Source organism: Psammomys obesus, unplaced genomic scaffold, assembly GCF_907164565.1.
Source record: "Psammomys obesus unplaced genomic scaffold, mPsaObe1.curated_primary_1811, whole genome shotgun sequence".
Lineage (NCBI taxonomy): Eukaryota > Metazoa > Chordata > Mammalia > Rodentia > Muridae > Psammomys > Psammomys obesus.
Genome location: NW_026596120.1, coordinates 3,014,837 through 3,031,596, shown reverse-complemented (window position 1 = coordinate 3,031,596; position 16,760 = coordinate 3,014,837). Strand labels below are relative to the sequence as shown.

Below are 16,760 nucleotides of genomic sequence, written 5' to 3'. Positions count from 1 at the left end.
ATTATATTATATTATATTATATTATATTATATTATATTATATTATATATTATATTCTTCTTAAAAGCCACTTGGTCAAAGTGTCACAGTGGTTGCTTCGAGTGTAGTACAGAAGCTGCTTCATGGTGTTAGAGCTTGTGCTCTTGTGGAGATTAGTTGAAAGCCTTACCTAACTCACTATAAGAAAGGGTCTCAGTTTTTGTGTGTTGTTTTTGTGCTGTGTAAAGGTTGCCTTTGTATATTCAAATACTGATTTCTGCACTAGCAGAGAGCTGAGTACAGACTAGACTTTGCTATTGCTAAGCACCAGCTGCCTCAGTGTTTTGTAAACGTTGCTCTCCATCACCTTCTGATTGGTTGAATAAAAACCTTAATGGTCTATAGCAAAGGCAGGAGAGGGTAGAGGACTTCCGGAGAGACAGAAACTCTGGGAAAGAAAGAGGCACTAAAAGATTCCCTATGAGACAGGGAGGAAGTAGGACATACAGAACTGAGGAGAGGCAAAAAAACACGTGGCAGAACATAGACTAAACAAGAGTTGGTTGGGAACAATGGTAAGCTAAGGCCTAAAGCTATTACAAATAAACATAAGTCTCCGTGTCATTATCCGGAACTTGGGTGGACATACAAAGTCTATATAGTTTTACAATTTCATAAATAAATGATTGAATTTTATATTGGAAGAAACAAAAGACCATAACTGTGATGTTTCTCTTCTTATATCATTTACTGAAAAAAACAAAAAACAAAACTCAACACTTGACTCTTCTGCATCTAGGCTGAAGGCCACCGCAGCCCCTACATTGCCCTTTCTGCCTGGATTTGCTTCACCATCTTTCTTTTGCTTCACTCGAGCCCTTCTAAAACCTTAGAGACATTTAAGGTGTACATGCAAATAAAAGCTGTTCTTACTCTTTTCTTACAGAGAGTTAAGATGCAGAATTGAACTTATACACACATATATCTAAATGCCAACTGATCAAATATTTGAGAATAAAATACACTCCTTCATAGAAAAAAATCATATAATTTGCAAATGAAAGCAAAACATTTTTCAACGAATAGTAAAAAGAATGGGTGTGTGTGTGTCATGAGAGCCCAGCAGTTAGGAGTGCTTATTGCTTTTGCAGAGGACCGAGGCTCAGATCCCAACACTCACACTAGGCACCTCTCAACTGCCTGTAGCTCCAGCTTCATAAGGATCAGTCACATCCGGCTTCCGTGAGCACCAGAACTCACATGTGCAAATAAATACACACACACACACACACACACACACACACACACACATACACACTTAAATTACAATAATAAAATAAAGTTCAGGAAATTAATAAAATTGTACCTGACATTTTGATGAATTCTAATTATACCTGTAAAAGAAAATATGTTAATAACTTTATGTGTACATATGTGTATACAACAACAGAAACACTACAAAGTTCATAAATTAAAGAAATTGAAGAACTCACGACTGAATGAAAAGTGGATCAAGACAGAAATCAAGAAGGGAATTACAAACTTTTTAGAAGTCAATGAAAATACAAAATCCCCAAAAGAATGGAACACCATGAAGGCAGGTATAAAAAGTAAGTTTATAGTGCCTACATTAAAAAAAAAAACCTTGATAGATATAATAATAACCAAGTTACATACTAACAGCTCTAGAGAAAAACAAGAAGAAACAATACCCTGGAAGATGCCTTTAATCCCAGCACTCAGGAGGCAAAGGCAGGCGGATCTCTGTGAATGTGAGGCCAGACTCGTCTATAGAGCTAGTTCTAGGATGGCTGGGACCACACAGAGAAACACTGTCTAGAAAAAAAAACAAAAACAAAAAATATTATAAAGGAAGAAATAATCAGATCTAGTGCTGAAACTGATGAAATAGAAATATAGAAATAAACAAAGAAAAAATACAAGGAATCAATGAAATGAAGATTTGGGTCTTTAGGAAAATCAGCAAGATTCACAAATCCTTAGACAAATTAATTAAAAGATGGAGAGAGAAGATTTAAATTAATAAAATTAGAGATAAAAAGCAGACTACAACATACATTGAGGAAATTATTTTTAATTTATTTTTATTTATTTTTATGCATTGGTGTTTTCCTGCATGTATATTTCTGTGAGAGTGTCAAGTCCCCTTGGACAGGAGTTACAGACAGTTGTGAGCTGCTATGTGGGTGCTTGAAATTGAACCCAGGTCCTCTGGAAGAGCAGCCTGTGCTCTTACCACTGAACCATAGCATAATAAAGGCACATTTTAAAACTCTGTATTCCACCAAAGTAGGAAACCTAAGTGAAAGGAGTGAATTTCTTGATATATACAACCTACCAAAGTTAAGTCAAGATGAAATAAACAACTTAAACAGATCCATAACCTCTAGTGAAATGGAAGCAGTAATTAAAATTCTCCCAGCCAAACCCAAAACCAACAAACAAAAACTCAGAGCCAGATTGAGTCAGTGCAGAATTGTACCTGACACTCAAAGAAGAACACATTTTTCCAAAATATATAAGCTGAAGGAACACTTCCCAATTATTTTAATGAAGCTTTTACTATCTTGATGTTAAAACACTCAAAAGACCTGAACAAAAGAAAGAAAATTATAAACTGATATTGTGTATAAACACAGATATAAAAATTCTCAATAAAATATTTGCAAACAGAATCCAAGAAGACACCAGAAAGATTACCCACAACCAAGCTGGCTTTATCCCAGAGATTAAAGTTCAACATAGGTAAATCAATACATGTAATTCACCTTATAAACAGACTAAAATTTAAAAATACACATGATCATCTCATTAGATGCAGAAATGGCCATTGATAAAATTCAATGTCCCTTCATGGCAAAAGTTCTGAAGATACTAGGGATACAGGGGACTTTCTTCAACATAATAACAGTGATTTACAACAAACCCACTGCAGCAGCATCCCAAAGAGAGAAAAGCAAAGCATTTCCACCAAAATCAGGAACAAGAGGAGGATGTCCACTCTCTTTGTGCTTATTCAATTAGAGTACCTGACGTCTTAGCTAGAGCAATACAACACAATACTCCCCAAACCTGAAAATGCAATCTTCAACTTCAAATGGAAAACACAGAACAACCAGGATAGCTAAAGACAATGCTGAATGAAAGCAGAACTGCCAAAGTTCTTCCCATCCCAATTTCAGCTTCTATTACAGAGCCATAGTAACAAAAACGCATGGCACTGGCATAAAAACAGACACAGTGATCAATGGAATCTAATTCAAGACCCAGACATAATTCCACACACCAAGATTTGTCATTCCTTTATACATGCTGAATAGGTGCTGTGAACGAAGATGTAGTGAATCCTACATTCTTCAAGTCCTTGCAGTTGGAATTACTGCAACTACTTCAGGAATGCAGTATTGCTTTTGCTTTAGTATTTCCCCAGCCTAGGTGCTAGCTTCAGTCTGACCTTTTGCAAGTGTTTGTTTTAGCCTTCCTTCCTTCCTTCCTTCCTTCCTTCCTTCCTTCCTTCCTTCCTTCCTTCCTTCCTTCCTTCCTTCTCTTTCTTCTTTCCTCCTCTCTTCTGCCTCCCTCTTCTCTCTATCTCTATATGTCTCTGTCTCCTCCCTCCCTTTCTCTTTCTCCTTCAATCTCTGTCTCTCTCTCTGTGTCTCTGTCTCTGTCTCTTGCTTTCTCTCTCTCAGGTTAGAGAATGTTTATTGTCCTTATACTGGCAATGTAGCCTAGACTGTCTTCAAGCTCACAGCCATCCACCTGCCACAGACTGCAAGCGTGAGATTTAAGACATGCACTATTATACCTGCTAGCCTTTAATCACTTCCCTCACAGATCAAGGAGTCTATATCTTTTTTTCTGCTAGTTACTAAACATGTCTATTCTTGCATTGTGGAACTAGGGAGATCCCAGGGAGTAGGTTTGTGTACTCACAAATTCACCAAAAGAAAGGTTTCAATTATAACCCATCAGTGTTTGGTTACCATAAACCCTATTCTGATTGGTCCATTAGTAATGTTGATGGCCACCTAGAATAGCATCAATTCAGACCCAGTAAACAGAAGTTTTGGAATAGTATGGTTTTTTTTCCTTTCCTTTAGTGCATAGCTATCCTGAAATAAAAGTCACTTTTAAAAGGTCCTTTAAAGAAAGGGAGAAGAAAAGTTATCAATAAAAATTTCAGTATTATTCTTATAGGCTCCTTCTTCAAGAAGAATTGGCTCTGTCTTTCATCAAGGAATTCTGTTTCTATAAGCTGACTGTAAATGGGTAGTTTTATATGAAATCGATCCAAGCTAGAGTCATGTTAGAAGAAGGAAACTCCACTGAGCAAACAGCCTCCCCCAGATTGGCTTATGGTGCATCCTGATTGATGACTGATGTGGGAGGGCTCAGATCACTGTAGGTGGCACCAAACCAAGGCAAGAAGAAAACAGGCTGAGCCAGCCATGGCAGGAAGCCAGTAAGGAGCATTCCCTCATGCTCCCTGCATCTGTTCCTGCCTCCAGGTTCCTGCCTCTAGGTTCTGTCCCTGTCTGCTCTCAGCCATGGACTGTGGAACTATAAGCTAAAACAAGCCCTTCCCCACCCCCCAAAAAATCCATAAAACTTTAGAAATAAACTAATATTACTGAAATAAAGCAGACTGGGCATACATATCACCTCAAAGTTGTAGGTTCAACCTTCTTTTCACCTCCCTTTTAGCCACTAGGGCCTTTCCTCATCAGCCTAGATATTCTCTTTCTTTTCTTATGAAGTTTTTATAATATAATTTTAGCCAAAATATTATGTAAGCAGAATAATTTCCAGTTGGTACAAGCCAGAATTCTGTCGTATTAATCCATTCTTAATCACCAGTAAATTGTTTCAGATGCTTTCAGTCAGCAACAGCAAAGCACTTCCTACAACGAGACTGACTTCTGCCTTCATCATGTCTGGAAACTAGACCAGGAAAGGGAGCTACCTCTCCACAGGTTATTATACCAAGGTCCACAAAGTCCTGTTGAAGCCTCGGCATGTGGGGGCCTATGATTCACACAGGGTATCCACAGATGACCAGACAGGGGTCATAACACAGACTTCTGGTGGGGGAAGGATTTGCTCCCTTGAAGGCCATGTCTACTTCAAATGACATCTGGTAGGTAAAGAATACATATTAAATATCAAATGCTCTCATCTACCTATGTTCTTGTTCTTATACATAGTTTTTGCCAAACTATTATGTAAACAGGATAATTTCCAGTTGGCACAAGCAATGGACAGCTCCTCCTGCTTCTCAATAGTGCAGGAAAATAATAGCTAATCCAGCAAAGACCTATACCAACTACCCACGTTGCCTGTCTGTTCAGTGAATCTGATGTGTAATTTCAGAGCCACAATATCCTTTTTATGTCTTTCTTCATTAATTCATTCATTTATCCACTTTCCAGCCTGATCACAGCCTTGCCCCCCCCTAGCCCCACCTTCCTACCCTCTCTCTATTTCCCCTTCTCCTCAGAGAAGGAGAAGGCTTCTCATGGGTACCAACCAACCCAGGCACATCAAGTCTCAGCAGGACTGAGTGCCTCCTCTCCCACTGAGACCAGACAAAGCAGCCCAGCAATAGGAACAGGATCCAAAGGCAGGTAATAGTCAGAGCCAGACCCTGTTCTAACTGTTAGGGGACCTCCTCACTTAAAGACACCTGGAGGTGAAAAGAAGCCTGGGCAGCCACCCAGTAGTGTATGCCAGCACGTGCCTAACATCACTGACAAGGTCTGTCTATGACTGAGGTGATCAGGATGACTACTCTCTTTTGGGGTTGCTCTGTTTATCACAGAAAGAATTGCAGTGGGATCAGCCTCAAAGAACTGCTGTAAAATGGACAATTCCATGAAGACAGTGTCAAACCCAGAGAAAATCGTCCATAAGTCTGTGTCACTATTGACTCACTAGTAAATTGCGCATGGGTGGCAACACTCTTTAAAGTGCTCTGCCACTCAGTTGCTCAGCATGTACTGGCAGAGTAAGCCTGGTTCTGGGCAGATATTTCCCTCTCCCAGAGAGTAAAGTTCTAGCAGATAGAATTGTAAACATACAAAGGAACATGCTCCCCAGTTGCAGCCAAACAAGTAACAAATGTTGGCTAACGGAATTTAGCAAGCAGTCTATTTTACAAAGCACAAAAGGTTAGCTACATTAAGGATCTCTCTCTCTTTTTGGAGAAATAAGTTCTCACTCTGTTGTCTAGGCTAGCCTCAAACTCACAGTGTAGCTCAGGCTGTCCTTGAACTCACAGAGAACCCCTTGTCTTGGTTCCCCAAGTGCTGGGATTACAGTCCTGAGCCACCATATCAAGGTCACTGTATTTTCAGTGTCAATGTTCTTGTAGTAGAGAATCCAGCAAGTGCCTTAGCATAGTCCTCACAGTTGAAAACTTACATGTGTTGTAGGAGTCTGAGTGATGCTGTATTTGTGTGGGAGTCATATTAAATTTGGTGAATGTGGAAAGCTTAAATAAAATATTGTAGTTTGAAGCAGAAAGACCCACAGGGTATATATTCACTCATAAGTGGATATTAGACATATAATATAGGATAAACATACTAAAATCTGTACACCTAAGGAAACTAATCAGGAAGGAGCACTCTGGCTAAGGTGTTCAATCCCCATTCACAAAGGCAAAGAGGATATCAGAGGATGGAAAAAACAGGGAACAGGACAGGAGCCTACCACAGAGGGCCTCTGAAAGGCTCTACCCTGCAGGGTATCAAGGCAGATATTGAGACTCAGACCCAAATTTTGGGCAGAGTGCAGGGAATCTTATGAAAGAAGTGGGAGATAGTAAGACGTGGAGAGGACAGGAGCTCCACAAAGACAGCAACAGATTCAAAAAGTCTGGGCACAGGGGTATTTTCTGAAACTGATACTCCAACCAAGGACCACTCATGAAGATGGCCTGGAACCCCTGCACAGAGGTAGCCTATGGCAGTTCAGTGTCCAAGTGGCCTCCATAGTAATGGGGACAGGGACTGTCTCTGACATGAACTGATTGGCCTGCTCTTTAACCACCTCCCCGCAAGGCGGGAGCAGCCTTACCAGGCCACAGAAGAATACAATGTAGCCACTCCTGATGAGACCTGATAGACTAGGTCAGAGGGAAGGGGAGGAGGACCTCCCTTATCAGTGGACTGGGAGAGGGACACAGGTGGGGAAGAGGGTGGGTGGAATAAGGAGAGGAGGAGGGAGGAAGGTACAGTGGGGATACAAAGTGAATAAACTGAAATAACTTAAAAATATTGTGGTTCTTTTCATATGCTCACATTTAGCTTCATATGTCACAAGGATCCAAGATAGGCAAATATCTTATTGTTTTAATAGTTCTCAGGAAATGTTTAATAAAGGGATATATATTAGGCCTTTAAAAAAAAAGAGTATTTACTAGGCTTTAAAAAAAAAAGCCATACAAACTAGGAAGAAATGTCTGATAAGTCTTGCTACCATCTGACTCATTTCTTCCACCTCCACTGGAGGTGATAGTTATTAAACTTTGGTTTTGTGCTAGGTAAGAAGAAACCAGTGTGGCTGGTCTTGTCCAGGGTTCTAAACCCTTGGAGTGTCTCAGTGACAGGATTATTCCTGCCATACACAGGATCACACCTGAGGTTATGCAGAGGGCAAGACTCAAGATGTAGACAGGACATGCCAGAAAAGCCTACTACATGTTTAGGGGGCTAGAGTGTTCCTATCTGCTTGACCTCTAGGGAGGTGGCAGACAAGAGGCTTAGTCCAGCCACAAAGCCAAGGCTTTTAGCACTCATGCCTATGTACAGAAACCCCTATCCAAACAAGTCAGCTTCCCAGCAAGTAAACACCAAACATCAATGATTGCTTAATCGTGGCAATGCACGGGATGAAGGTATGGGTGCTTTGTGTTTAGGTCAACAATCCAGGCTTTACACAAAAGCCATGTGTGTTGGCGACGGCCACACAGGAGGCATGGCGATGTGTGGAGGCTGGAGAACAACCTTCCAAAGTCAGTCGCTTCTTCTGTAGTGTGTGTTCTGGGTATTGAACTCAGGTCGTCCGGTTCAGCAGGAAGCATCCTAACTCACTATCCTTCCCATGTGTGATTTTAATTGGCTACTTTTAATTTTTTATTTAGTATTATAAACCTTTATTCAAATGTACCGTCCTGTCCTGAGTCCTGTGAGTTATTACACAAAACGATCACACCTGAAGGGGTAATAGGACTCATTAGATTGTCAGAATGCAAGCCATCTGGAAACCTCAATCTTAGGTCAAATGCCAGGGGTGAGAGAATTCTTGTCAGGTACTGTGAAACTGCTGAGTCTGTATTGACTCTGGGTACTTAATGTTTGAAGTAAATGGAAACATTTACTCACATAACTGAAACATTACTAAGCCACTTTGATTACAGAACCAGAAAGATGAGGCAAGGAGCTTTCAGTTTGTTTACTGGCCTCTCATACTGTTTCAGAGCAGCCTGGAACAAAAGGGGGGGAGGCACTTGATGGCTTCAGTACATGTATGCCTTTTTGTTCTGGCTCCGGCAGGCAAGAGTGACTCTAAAGAATTCCCAATAATGTTTCCCAGAACCTAACAAAGACCTGGAGAACTAAGCAAGAGAGAACAGTGCCCAAGTATGAGACTGAGTGCTGGGTTGTGTCCACTCAAGAGCTAGCTGAATGTCACAGAAAAAATAAAGCTGGCATTGAAGTCACACACACTCAGAAGCTGGCCAGGAATGGAGGCCTCAAAGCAAGTGCATGAACTGCCTGGCAAAACAGCGAGACTGTCAACTTTCTCCAGGGAGTTTAGCAAGACTAAACAATACTCAAAATGTACAGGAAACAACACAAAATTATGGCACATAAAGGACTAGAAAAAGATGAACTCCTAAAAAATAATTGTAAAGAAAAAAAATGTTAATACTAAGTGTTGGGATCAGTAAGCAGGCACTTCTATGGCCAGCCCCAAGGGACCTGATAGACCGGTTATCAGACATTTGTGAAGACACCCTAACCACCTGGAATTACCTGCGCATGCCCTTGATCACCCTGTAAGAGAACTGGAACCCTCCCCTCTCTCTCTCTTCTTCCTCTTCCTGTCTTCTCCTCTCTCTCCCTCTCTTCCTTTCTCTGTCTCTGCTCCCTTCTCCCCCTTCCCCTAATAAACCTCCCACGTGGAACCGATCTCGTGGCGTGATTTGTGAACCTGAGTGTAACCTTCATATTCGCACGTTTCCTAACACTAAGGATGGCACCAATGTTGACTTACTTGACAAATACTTTAAATAATTTAAAAAATGCTGCAGAGCCAAGGGTAAATGAGCATAAACATGATGAGCTGACTTTGATCTATAGAATCCACACAAGGTGAAAGAAGAAACTGACTCCACAAGGTTGTCCTTGGACCTTCACATGTGTGCCCTGGTAACAAATACTACACACACACACACACACACACACACACACACACACACACACACACGCAATCATATACACAAATACTAAAACAAAATAAAAAATTTAAAAAGGCTTCAAGAAAACACTGAAAGTCTTAGCAGAGATACAAAGGAGAAGTTACAAATTTTGGAACAGAGAAAATACTGTAACGGAAATAAATCTAAACATCACTGGATGAAAGCCAATAGACAAATGGAGACTGTGGAAAAAGCTATTAACTTCTAAGAAAATCAATAAAAATTATTCAAGCACATGGGGAAACTACAAAAAGAGAGCGATACCAGTTATAGAAAAACAAAAAGAACATGGCCAACATTGCAACTCAATAGTAGAATGCATTCTCAACAAGGATGAGTTGAGCCCCACTGTGTATCATGTCAGTTTGTTTCTTTTTTTTTTTTTTAGGCTCATATTATAATATACTTACTATAGAACACACACACAGGAGAGAAAGAGGGAGAGAGTTTAGATCAATTAAATGAAGGAGACATTCTTAAAATGACACACCAATAATTGTAACTTGGTAAGAAACAAAACAGAAACCCTGAACAGAATTGCAGCAAGACAATGTCAGTACTGAAGAATCTACCCACACAGAGAAACTAAGAACATAGGACTTCTCTGATAAACCATAGAATTCTTTTAAAAGGATGAATGCCAAGCTTTCACAAATCCCCAGAAGAGTGACTGTATCCTAACGAACTTTGTAGAGTCAGAGTGCCCTTGTTATAACCCGACTTAGTATAAAAAGGGAGCTATGTTAACATTGCCTAAGAACTTGACACCAAACACTGCAAAACAAACTCAAGACATATCACTATATGAACACCATAATCAAGCGGAATTTAATCTCAATAAAAATGTAGTTTTTATTTACTTGAACATATTTCTTTTTACATTTTCTTTAAAATTTTTATCAGCATATATATTTTTTTTACAGCTGTGTTGGGAGCTGCTTGCTGGTCTGCCAGCCTGCTTTGATATTTAGATCTCAGTGGAAAGATTGCTTTCACCCTGGCCTTCATTGGAGTCAGTGATAAGTTTCCAAATCTATCTCCTTTTGTTTGAGACAGCAGGTGGGATGTCTTGTCAAAAAGTATCAAAGTCACACTTTTTGCTTGACTTCCTTGTGAATTTACTCCTTGTGCTGAGGTGCTTTTGCTCTGGCTTAAAAGGAGTCTGGAATAAAGCAAGGCCTCTAGCTTCCACTACAGCTTCTCAGAAAGGCTCCACATGTCGTGTGTTGGTTTATTAATTTTAACCCTCACTCCCAACTCAAGAACCATTTGACTCTGCTGGCAGGCTCTGGCACAGCTGATAATATAATTTAATATAAAAAATAACCAGTGGCTCATACACTAACATACAAAGCAAAACTTCATTTAATCTCAATAGATTCCAGAAAAACACCTAAGGAATTCAATTTTTTTTTTTCTGTAAAAGAATACAGACTAGAAGAAGCAGCAGCTGTAAACTGCATGATTTAGTAGCATGCTAGCTAGGAGAGCCCTTCACAATGAAATATCATAAACTAATAATCCGTGGGAATATAGACATAAATGGTCTTTCAAGAACCATGAAATGTTTACTGTGCAATCAGTAATATTGGAATATAGTTTGTTAAAACACAAAAAAGAAGATTTTTTTTTCTCAAAACTTAAACACTATTTCTTTACATTTTCTATAACAGGTATACTAAAATCTGAACTTTAAAAAAAATATCAAATGGGAACAAAGCTGGCAATGTACTCCTTCATCATATATCCATAATGAAACAGCCTTTCATGTTTGCCCGACATAAAAGTCGAATGCATACCCTCTCATATACCTCTCTTCATAGAGCCTAAGTCAGCTCTTTGTCATCTGTGATGTGACTGCATTGATTCGTTTTAAGGGTTTCTTTCATGACGAAGGAACAGGCAGTGGAGGGGCTGAATATAAAGGACACTGAAGGACCGAGCCAGGCCTATTGCACAGTGCTGCAATGGAAGAGGTGCTGGTGTGCAGGCTGACGTTAAGAAAGTGCCCAATGCAGATAGTGTAGATAGGGATTTTTATGGTCAAGAGAGAGGTGCCAGTAAAATATGTCATGCAGATAAACCCATCAGGACTATATGCAAGACAAACATAAAACTTCACTGCATAAACTCAACCCTACAAGAAACCAGAGAAGCTGCTTCTCATGAACAAATGAGCACACTGGAAAAAAAAAAATATATATATATATATATATTGCATTTATAACCTAAAACATTCCTTATTTTACTCACACTTAAATTATTCCAAAGAAAAACTGTACAGTTGACTATTTCCTCTGGGTCTTGTGGGATGCATGCGGGACCACATTCCAAAGTAAAGGGTGGATTAAAATGGAAGCATGGTGAGCAGCAAATCCACAGAAAATTAACTTTATACCTGCACAAACTGTTTAAAATGATAATTAGTTATTTACATTTTAGCTTTCAGAAAGAAAATGCTTACAAAAATATTCTCACTACATTGATAAAGATCAAGCCTAGTGCACTATCAGGAATGTTGCCAAGTCAAGACTCCGCCCTCATCTGGCTAGATAAACAGAATGGCATGTGGCTTACTTTCGATCACATTGAAAAGATATGCTTGTTAAAGAGACTTCTTAAAGCACACATTATCTGAAAGCAAACAGTTACTCAAGCAGTTAAGTAGTTAGAGTAAAAAGAATTCCCCATCCCCCTTTCTCGTATAAATGACTTTATACATACATATATAATATACATATATTGGACTTTTTGTATGCCGACTATATATACTTCTGTGTGGCTTTTGTGTGTGTAATATATACGGTATGTTCATCTTTTAGTACAGCGGGAATCTTCCATATCTTGCCTTATTAAAATCCTTATTCTCATTTAATAATTGAAGAATATATTTGACTGACTGGCTGCTTAACAGTGAATTTTTAAATTATTCCATAATTTATGCTATCACAATTTGAAAACAAACTTGTACAGCTAACTCTGTATATCAACATTTTAAATTTCTGAAATTAGGCCAGCAGGTACAATATTTGTGCATTTTAAACACTGTTAAATTGCTACCCAAAGAATTTAAATCAGTTCACACACGGGACAAAAAATGGACATAGCAGGTTTCACAGTGTTTGTTATTGTCCATCTGGCAGAAAAAGGAAACTTGGCTTGATTTCCTAAATATCTTGTAATGGAGGAGGGTAAGTAGCTCTAATTTCATCTGAAAGACATTTACATCTCTGTTAGGATTTTGAAACAAACCTGGTTCTGGGTTGCCTAGCAACTTATGATGTCATCATGTGTCCCTGGCCAGGTGGCCACACCTGGAAGGCGTGGTTACCTTGCCCCTTAAAGGGACCATGTGGTCACTCTCTTGGTTCTTACTCTCTTGGTTCTTACTCTCTTGGTCCTTTCTCTGTGGGGTGCCCCCTCTCTCTTCCCCCTTCTCTCTCTTTCCCTCTCTCTCTCTTTCTTTCCCTATATCATGCCCTGCTCTCCCTGCTCTCCCTTCTCTCTCTCCATATCCACCTAATAAACCTCTTATATATAAGATCTGTCGTACGCTTAATCGTCTTTATTTAATTAATTTTGTCCCATAACCTTACAATCTCCACTGCAGGAAATGTCACATTTGTCATTTTCTATTTATTAGTTTTCTTTTCTTTATCATTTATATGAAAGTCATTAAAATTTCATTTTATGTTAAGATTTTTCCCAAAGTTCCACTTTTCTCATTCAGTGGTTTAATTTTTTTTCCAAATAGATGTTTTCCTTCTTAAAGAATAGCATATCTATCTATTAAATCCAGAAGCAAATGTATTCTGAAGGTGAGTTTTAGCAAAGTGCTAGTGAAATATATAAGGAATATGAACTAGCCTATATTTTCTTCTTTTAAAAAAGTTAATGATTATGAAAGTGCACAAAATTTTATACTTTTGTGTCTATAATAAACATTATAACCATCAATATTTAGGAATGAGAATGTAGTTTTCCAAGACAGTATCTTAAAAGGATCTTTAAAAATGAAAGTGAAAATAAGATGAAAATCTTCAGGAAAGATAACATTTTTTTTTTCTATAGTAAAGGATAGCCACTCTATCTGGAAAGGAAATACATACATGAATAACAGATCACAGATCCTCTCTGTAACTTTATTATTTTTCTTATTATAACATTGATTTTCTCTATAAACATGCATACAGAAATATGTAAGAGAATATGAACATCCAACGTAACAATAACTCATTCTCTGCTCCAAGTGTTCTTAAAGGCTACAGCATGGAGACAAGCGGTAACTGTGTGCATACACTGTTGCATATCCTTGTTCATGTTTGCAACTACAACTTTGCCATACTTTCAGGTTAGGACACTTAGGCCTTCCCAAAGTCTAGTGCTCTGAACTGTGTATCATCTATCTTCTGCTGCAGCATGAATTAAACAGCCATGTCCTAAAAGATGATTTCCAAACAGTTTCAGAGTTTGCCGCATTGCAGAGAATGCTATCATGAACATCTATGAGACAGACTTTCACAGGGATTTTTAGTTTCTCCTTGACATGTACTGTTACCGGACAAATTACAAACAAGAAGCAATGAATGAAGACATTTACAGCTATCTCTTCATGATACACCTTTATTTTTCCTCATTCACTTTTTCACTGGAAGTTTATAAGTATACATTTCTCTTACTGTGTCAGCAATATCACAAAGATTAGGTTTTTCAAAATTAGGCTAGTAAAAGTCGGTGTTGTATTTTAATTGTGTTTTTATTTGATCATCAGTGTGTCTGCAAATCTTGCTTATTATTTGCTTGAGTTCCTGTTCAACTGCGGAACTGTGGAAGTTGTGGTTAAATTATCTTTCTTTTTCAGGTAAGTGTCCCTTGTTCATATCTGGGTTTTGTATACTTATGCTCATAAGCATGTTCTTAATGGGCCCAGGTTTTACAGATTCCCTTTTGCCATGTGCATAAACTTTCAGGTTTCATGTAATTAGATTCAAATCGGAAAGCTATCTAGAGTGCATTTTATATTAACACAAGGGAAGTTTCCAGTTTTCTTATTAGTTTACCCAAATAAATGCCAATTGGTCCAAGCATAATCAATTTAAGTATTATCCCCTGGCCTTCTTCCCCTGATTTCAAATGTATATTTATTAAATACCTGTTCTTATTTTATCTTTAAAGCTCTTTCTTCAGTTTCACTGTAATGTCTGGTAGCATTCAACTGTCTGTTAATTCTTTTGAATACTTTTTTTTTTATATAATAAAGAACTGCCATGTATTTTTATATTGCAGTGTTGCCATTCTTTCAAATAAGGTAGCTAAATAGCCAGTTTAAAACAATGTATCAGTTAGGATTCTGTTTAATGTGTATTGTTTTAGGGACACGAAATTTTCACCAAAGAAAATATATTTTATTGGATTCTTCTGTGTGGCATCATTTTAATTCCTAGAGTTTCACATCTTTTAAATTTTATTTTTCATTATTTGTTATTTTATACTAAATTAAAGTCTCTTTTTACTGTACTTCCCAGTTTGCCTATAGTTGAACCTCAAGAGACTTACAAAGTGTAATTGAGCTGGAAAGGTTTATTGTCCCTACAAGCATATTAGTTGCTTCTTGTGGACATTTAAACTTTGTACTTACATGATGGATAAAATGCCAGCTTTATGTCCACTGTCCTGGTGAAGTCAGTGGTTCACACACTGTCACAGTGGACTAATTTAATGGTTAACGCCTTGCTTTCCCTATTTTCCTGTGACAAGGGGCAGGAAACTTAGGTTTTTACTTCTACAGTATTAGCTGTATCCTGGAAGTATCTCGGAAACCAACCCTATTGCATAATGTCTTCGTATGTACGCCTGTTACTGCCTCCACTTAAAATACTCCATACAAAATAAAACCACAAGCACGCTGCGGATCTCAAGCGCATATACATTCATCTCAGTCCTAAAAGGCGAATATTGTACCCTGTAAAATAACTAGAGAAACGGGCTGTGTCTTATCACACGGCCCCTGCCCAGTAAACCTTGCAAAGTTTTCTGAAAAGACATCTATACCTGCCAGAGGATGGTGGAGAGACCCTCGGAGCGGCAAGGAGGGGACTGGCTTCCACTGATGCAAAAGGAAAACGCTTGGAGAGGGTCTCCCAAGAAAGGCCTGCACCCTCAGGGGTCCATGTCACCAGAGCCCAATGACTCTTCCTATAGAACCTTCACCCGGTGTCCTACTGCCCTGTCAAGACCCCAGGATACCGAGCAGACGCGAAGACAGGGAAACCCCGCTCCGCACCACCGCTCCAAAGTTGCGCAACCACCTGCGGCTGAGCTCCAGCCTGGGGCGCTGCCCCGCCTCCTCCACTGTCACCGGTCCCGCGCCCTCCCGCGCCCTGCACAGTTCCCGAGTCCCCGCTCACCGCCCGCTGCTGCAGGCGCCGCCGACCGCGCTCTGCTGCCCTGCCCGGGGAAGGCGGGAGGCTCCGACGGGCCGGGCCGATCCACGCGGGGCAGCGGGGGAGGCTCCCGGGGAGAGCTTCCTGCAGGGTGGGGCGCTGGCGGCCTGAACCCCAGCCAAGCGCGGGGAAAACAAGTTGTGGGCGCCAGCGGAGCCCCGGCTGCGCTCAGAACCGCTAATCTGCTGGCGGCGGGGAGCAGCTGCTCTGGTCGCCCAGCCTTATTGCTCAGTTTTAATATCCAGCCTTGGAGGAACCAGTTTGATCTGGGAAAGAGAGGGACTGGGATTGGCGTGAGGTGGGGCCAAGAGCAGGCCTACTCACCGTTTCTGACTCTAGAAAGAGGACACTGGTTACTCTGTTAATTGCTGCTCTCAAACACAAATACTGTATCAAACTAAAGTGGTTCAGCCCTGCAAAGGAATCTGAAGGAGGTGGGCAAACTCAAATGTTCTTTGACCTCTGAACCACAATTGGACACAGACATACCTGATGAAGCTGATGAGAACTTGGCCTTGCTGTGGTCTGGGAGGAGTTTATATGGGGCAGGCAATCGGGAGTGGAGTTCTGGAATTTTCCATTTTCCTTCGCACGGGATTTATCAGAATATATTAAACGATTAATAATGTTCCGGCTGGTAATAACTGCCAAGGACGCTTTCTCAAATGAAGAAACAGTATTTTATTGCAAGCATAATGTAAAGAAACTGACATCAGAGTCTTAGCAAAATGTAATGTTTAGAGGGACCAAGAAATTGAACTTGTGAATATAAATATCTATAGTGGTCACATAAGAGTATCAAAAAATAAGTAAATTCAGGATCACAGCATGTCT

General features: G+C 39.7%; 1 protein-coding gene across 3 annotated transcripts in view; it reads right to left on the bottom strand.

Annotated features, from left to right (window-relative positions):
* Nucleotides 1-16,309, bottom strand: part of Plscr4 (phospholipid scramblase 4) — a 41,068-nt gene extending 24,759 nt beyond the window's left edge. Inside the window, exons 1-2 of one of the 3 annotated variants that reach the window (XM_055629944.1) lie at nt 16,251-16,309; nt 1,345-1,372 (exon numbers count right to left, since the gene is read on the bottom strand). In XM_055629944.1, coding sequence (XP_055485919.1) covers nt 1,345-1,351 — 7 coding nt within the window. In that variant the 5' untranslated portion in view covers nt 1,352-1,372; nt 16,251-16,309. Of the gene's footprint in view, nt 1-1,344; nt 1,373-1,690; nt 1,725-16,250 lie in introns of those variants that run through there. The other 2 variants (XM_055629945.1, XM_055629946.1) reach the window with 2 other exon arrangements.
* Between the last annotated feature and the right edge of the window lie 451 nt (nt 16,310-16,760).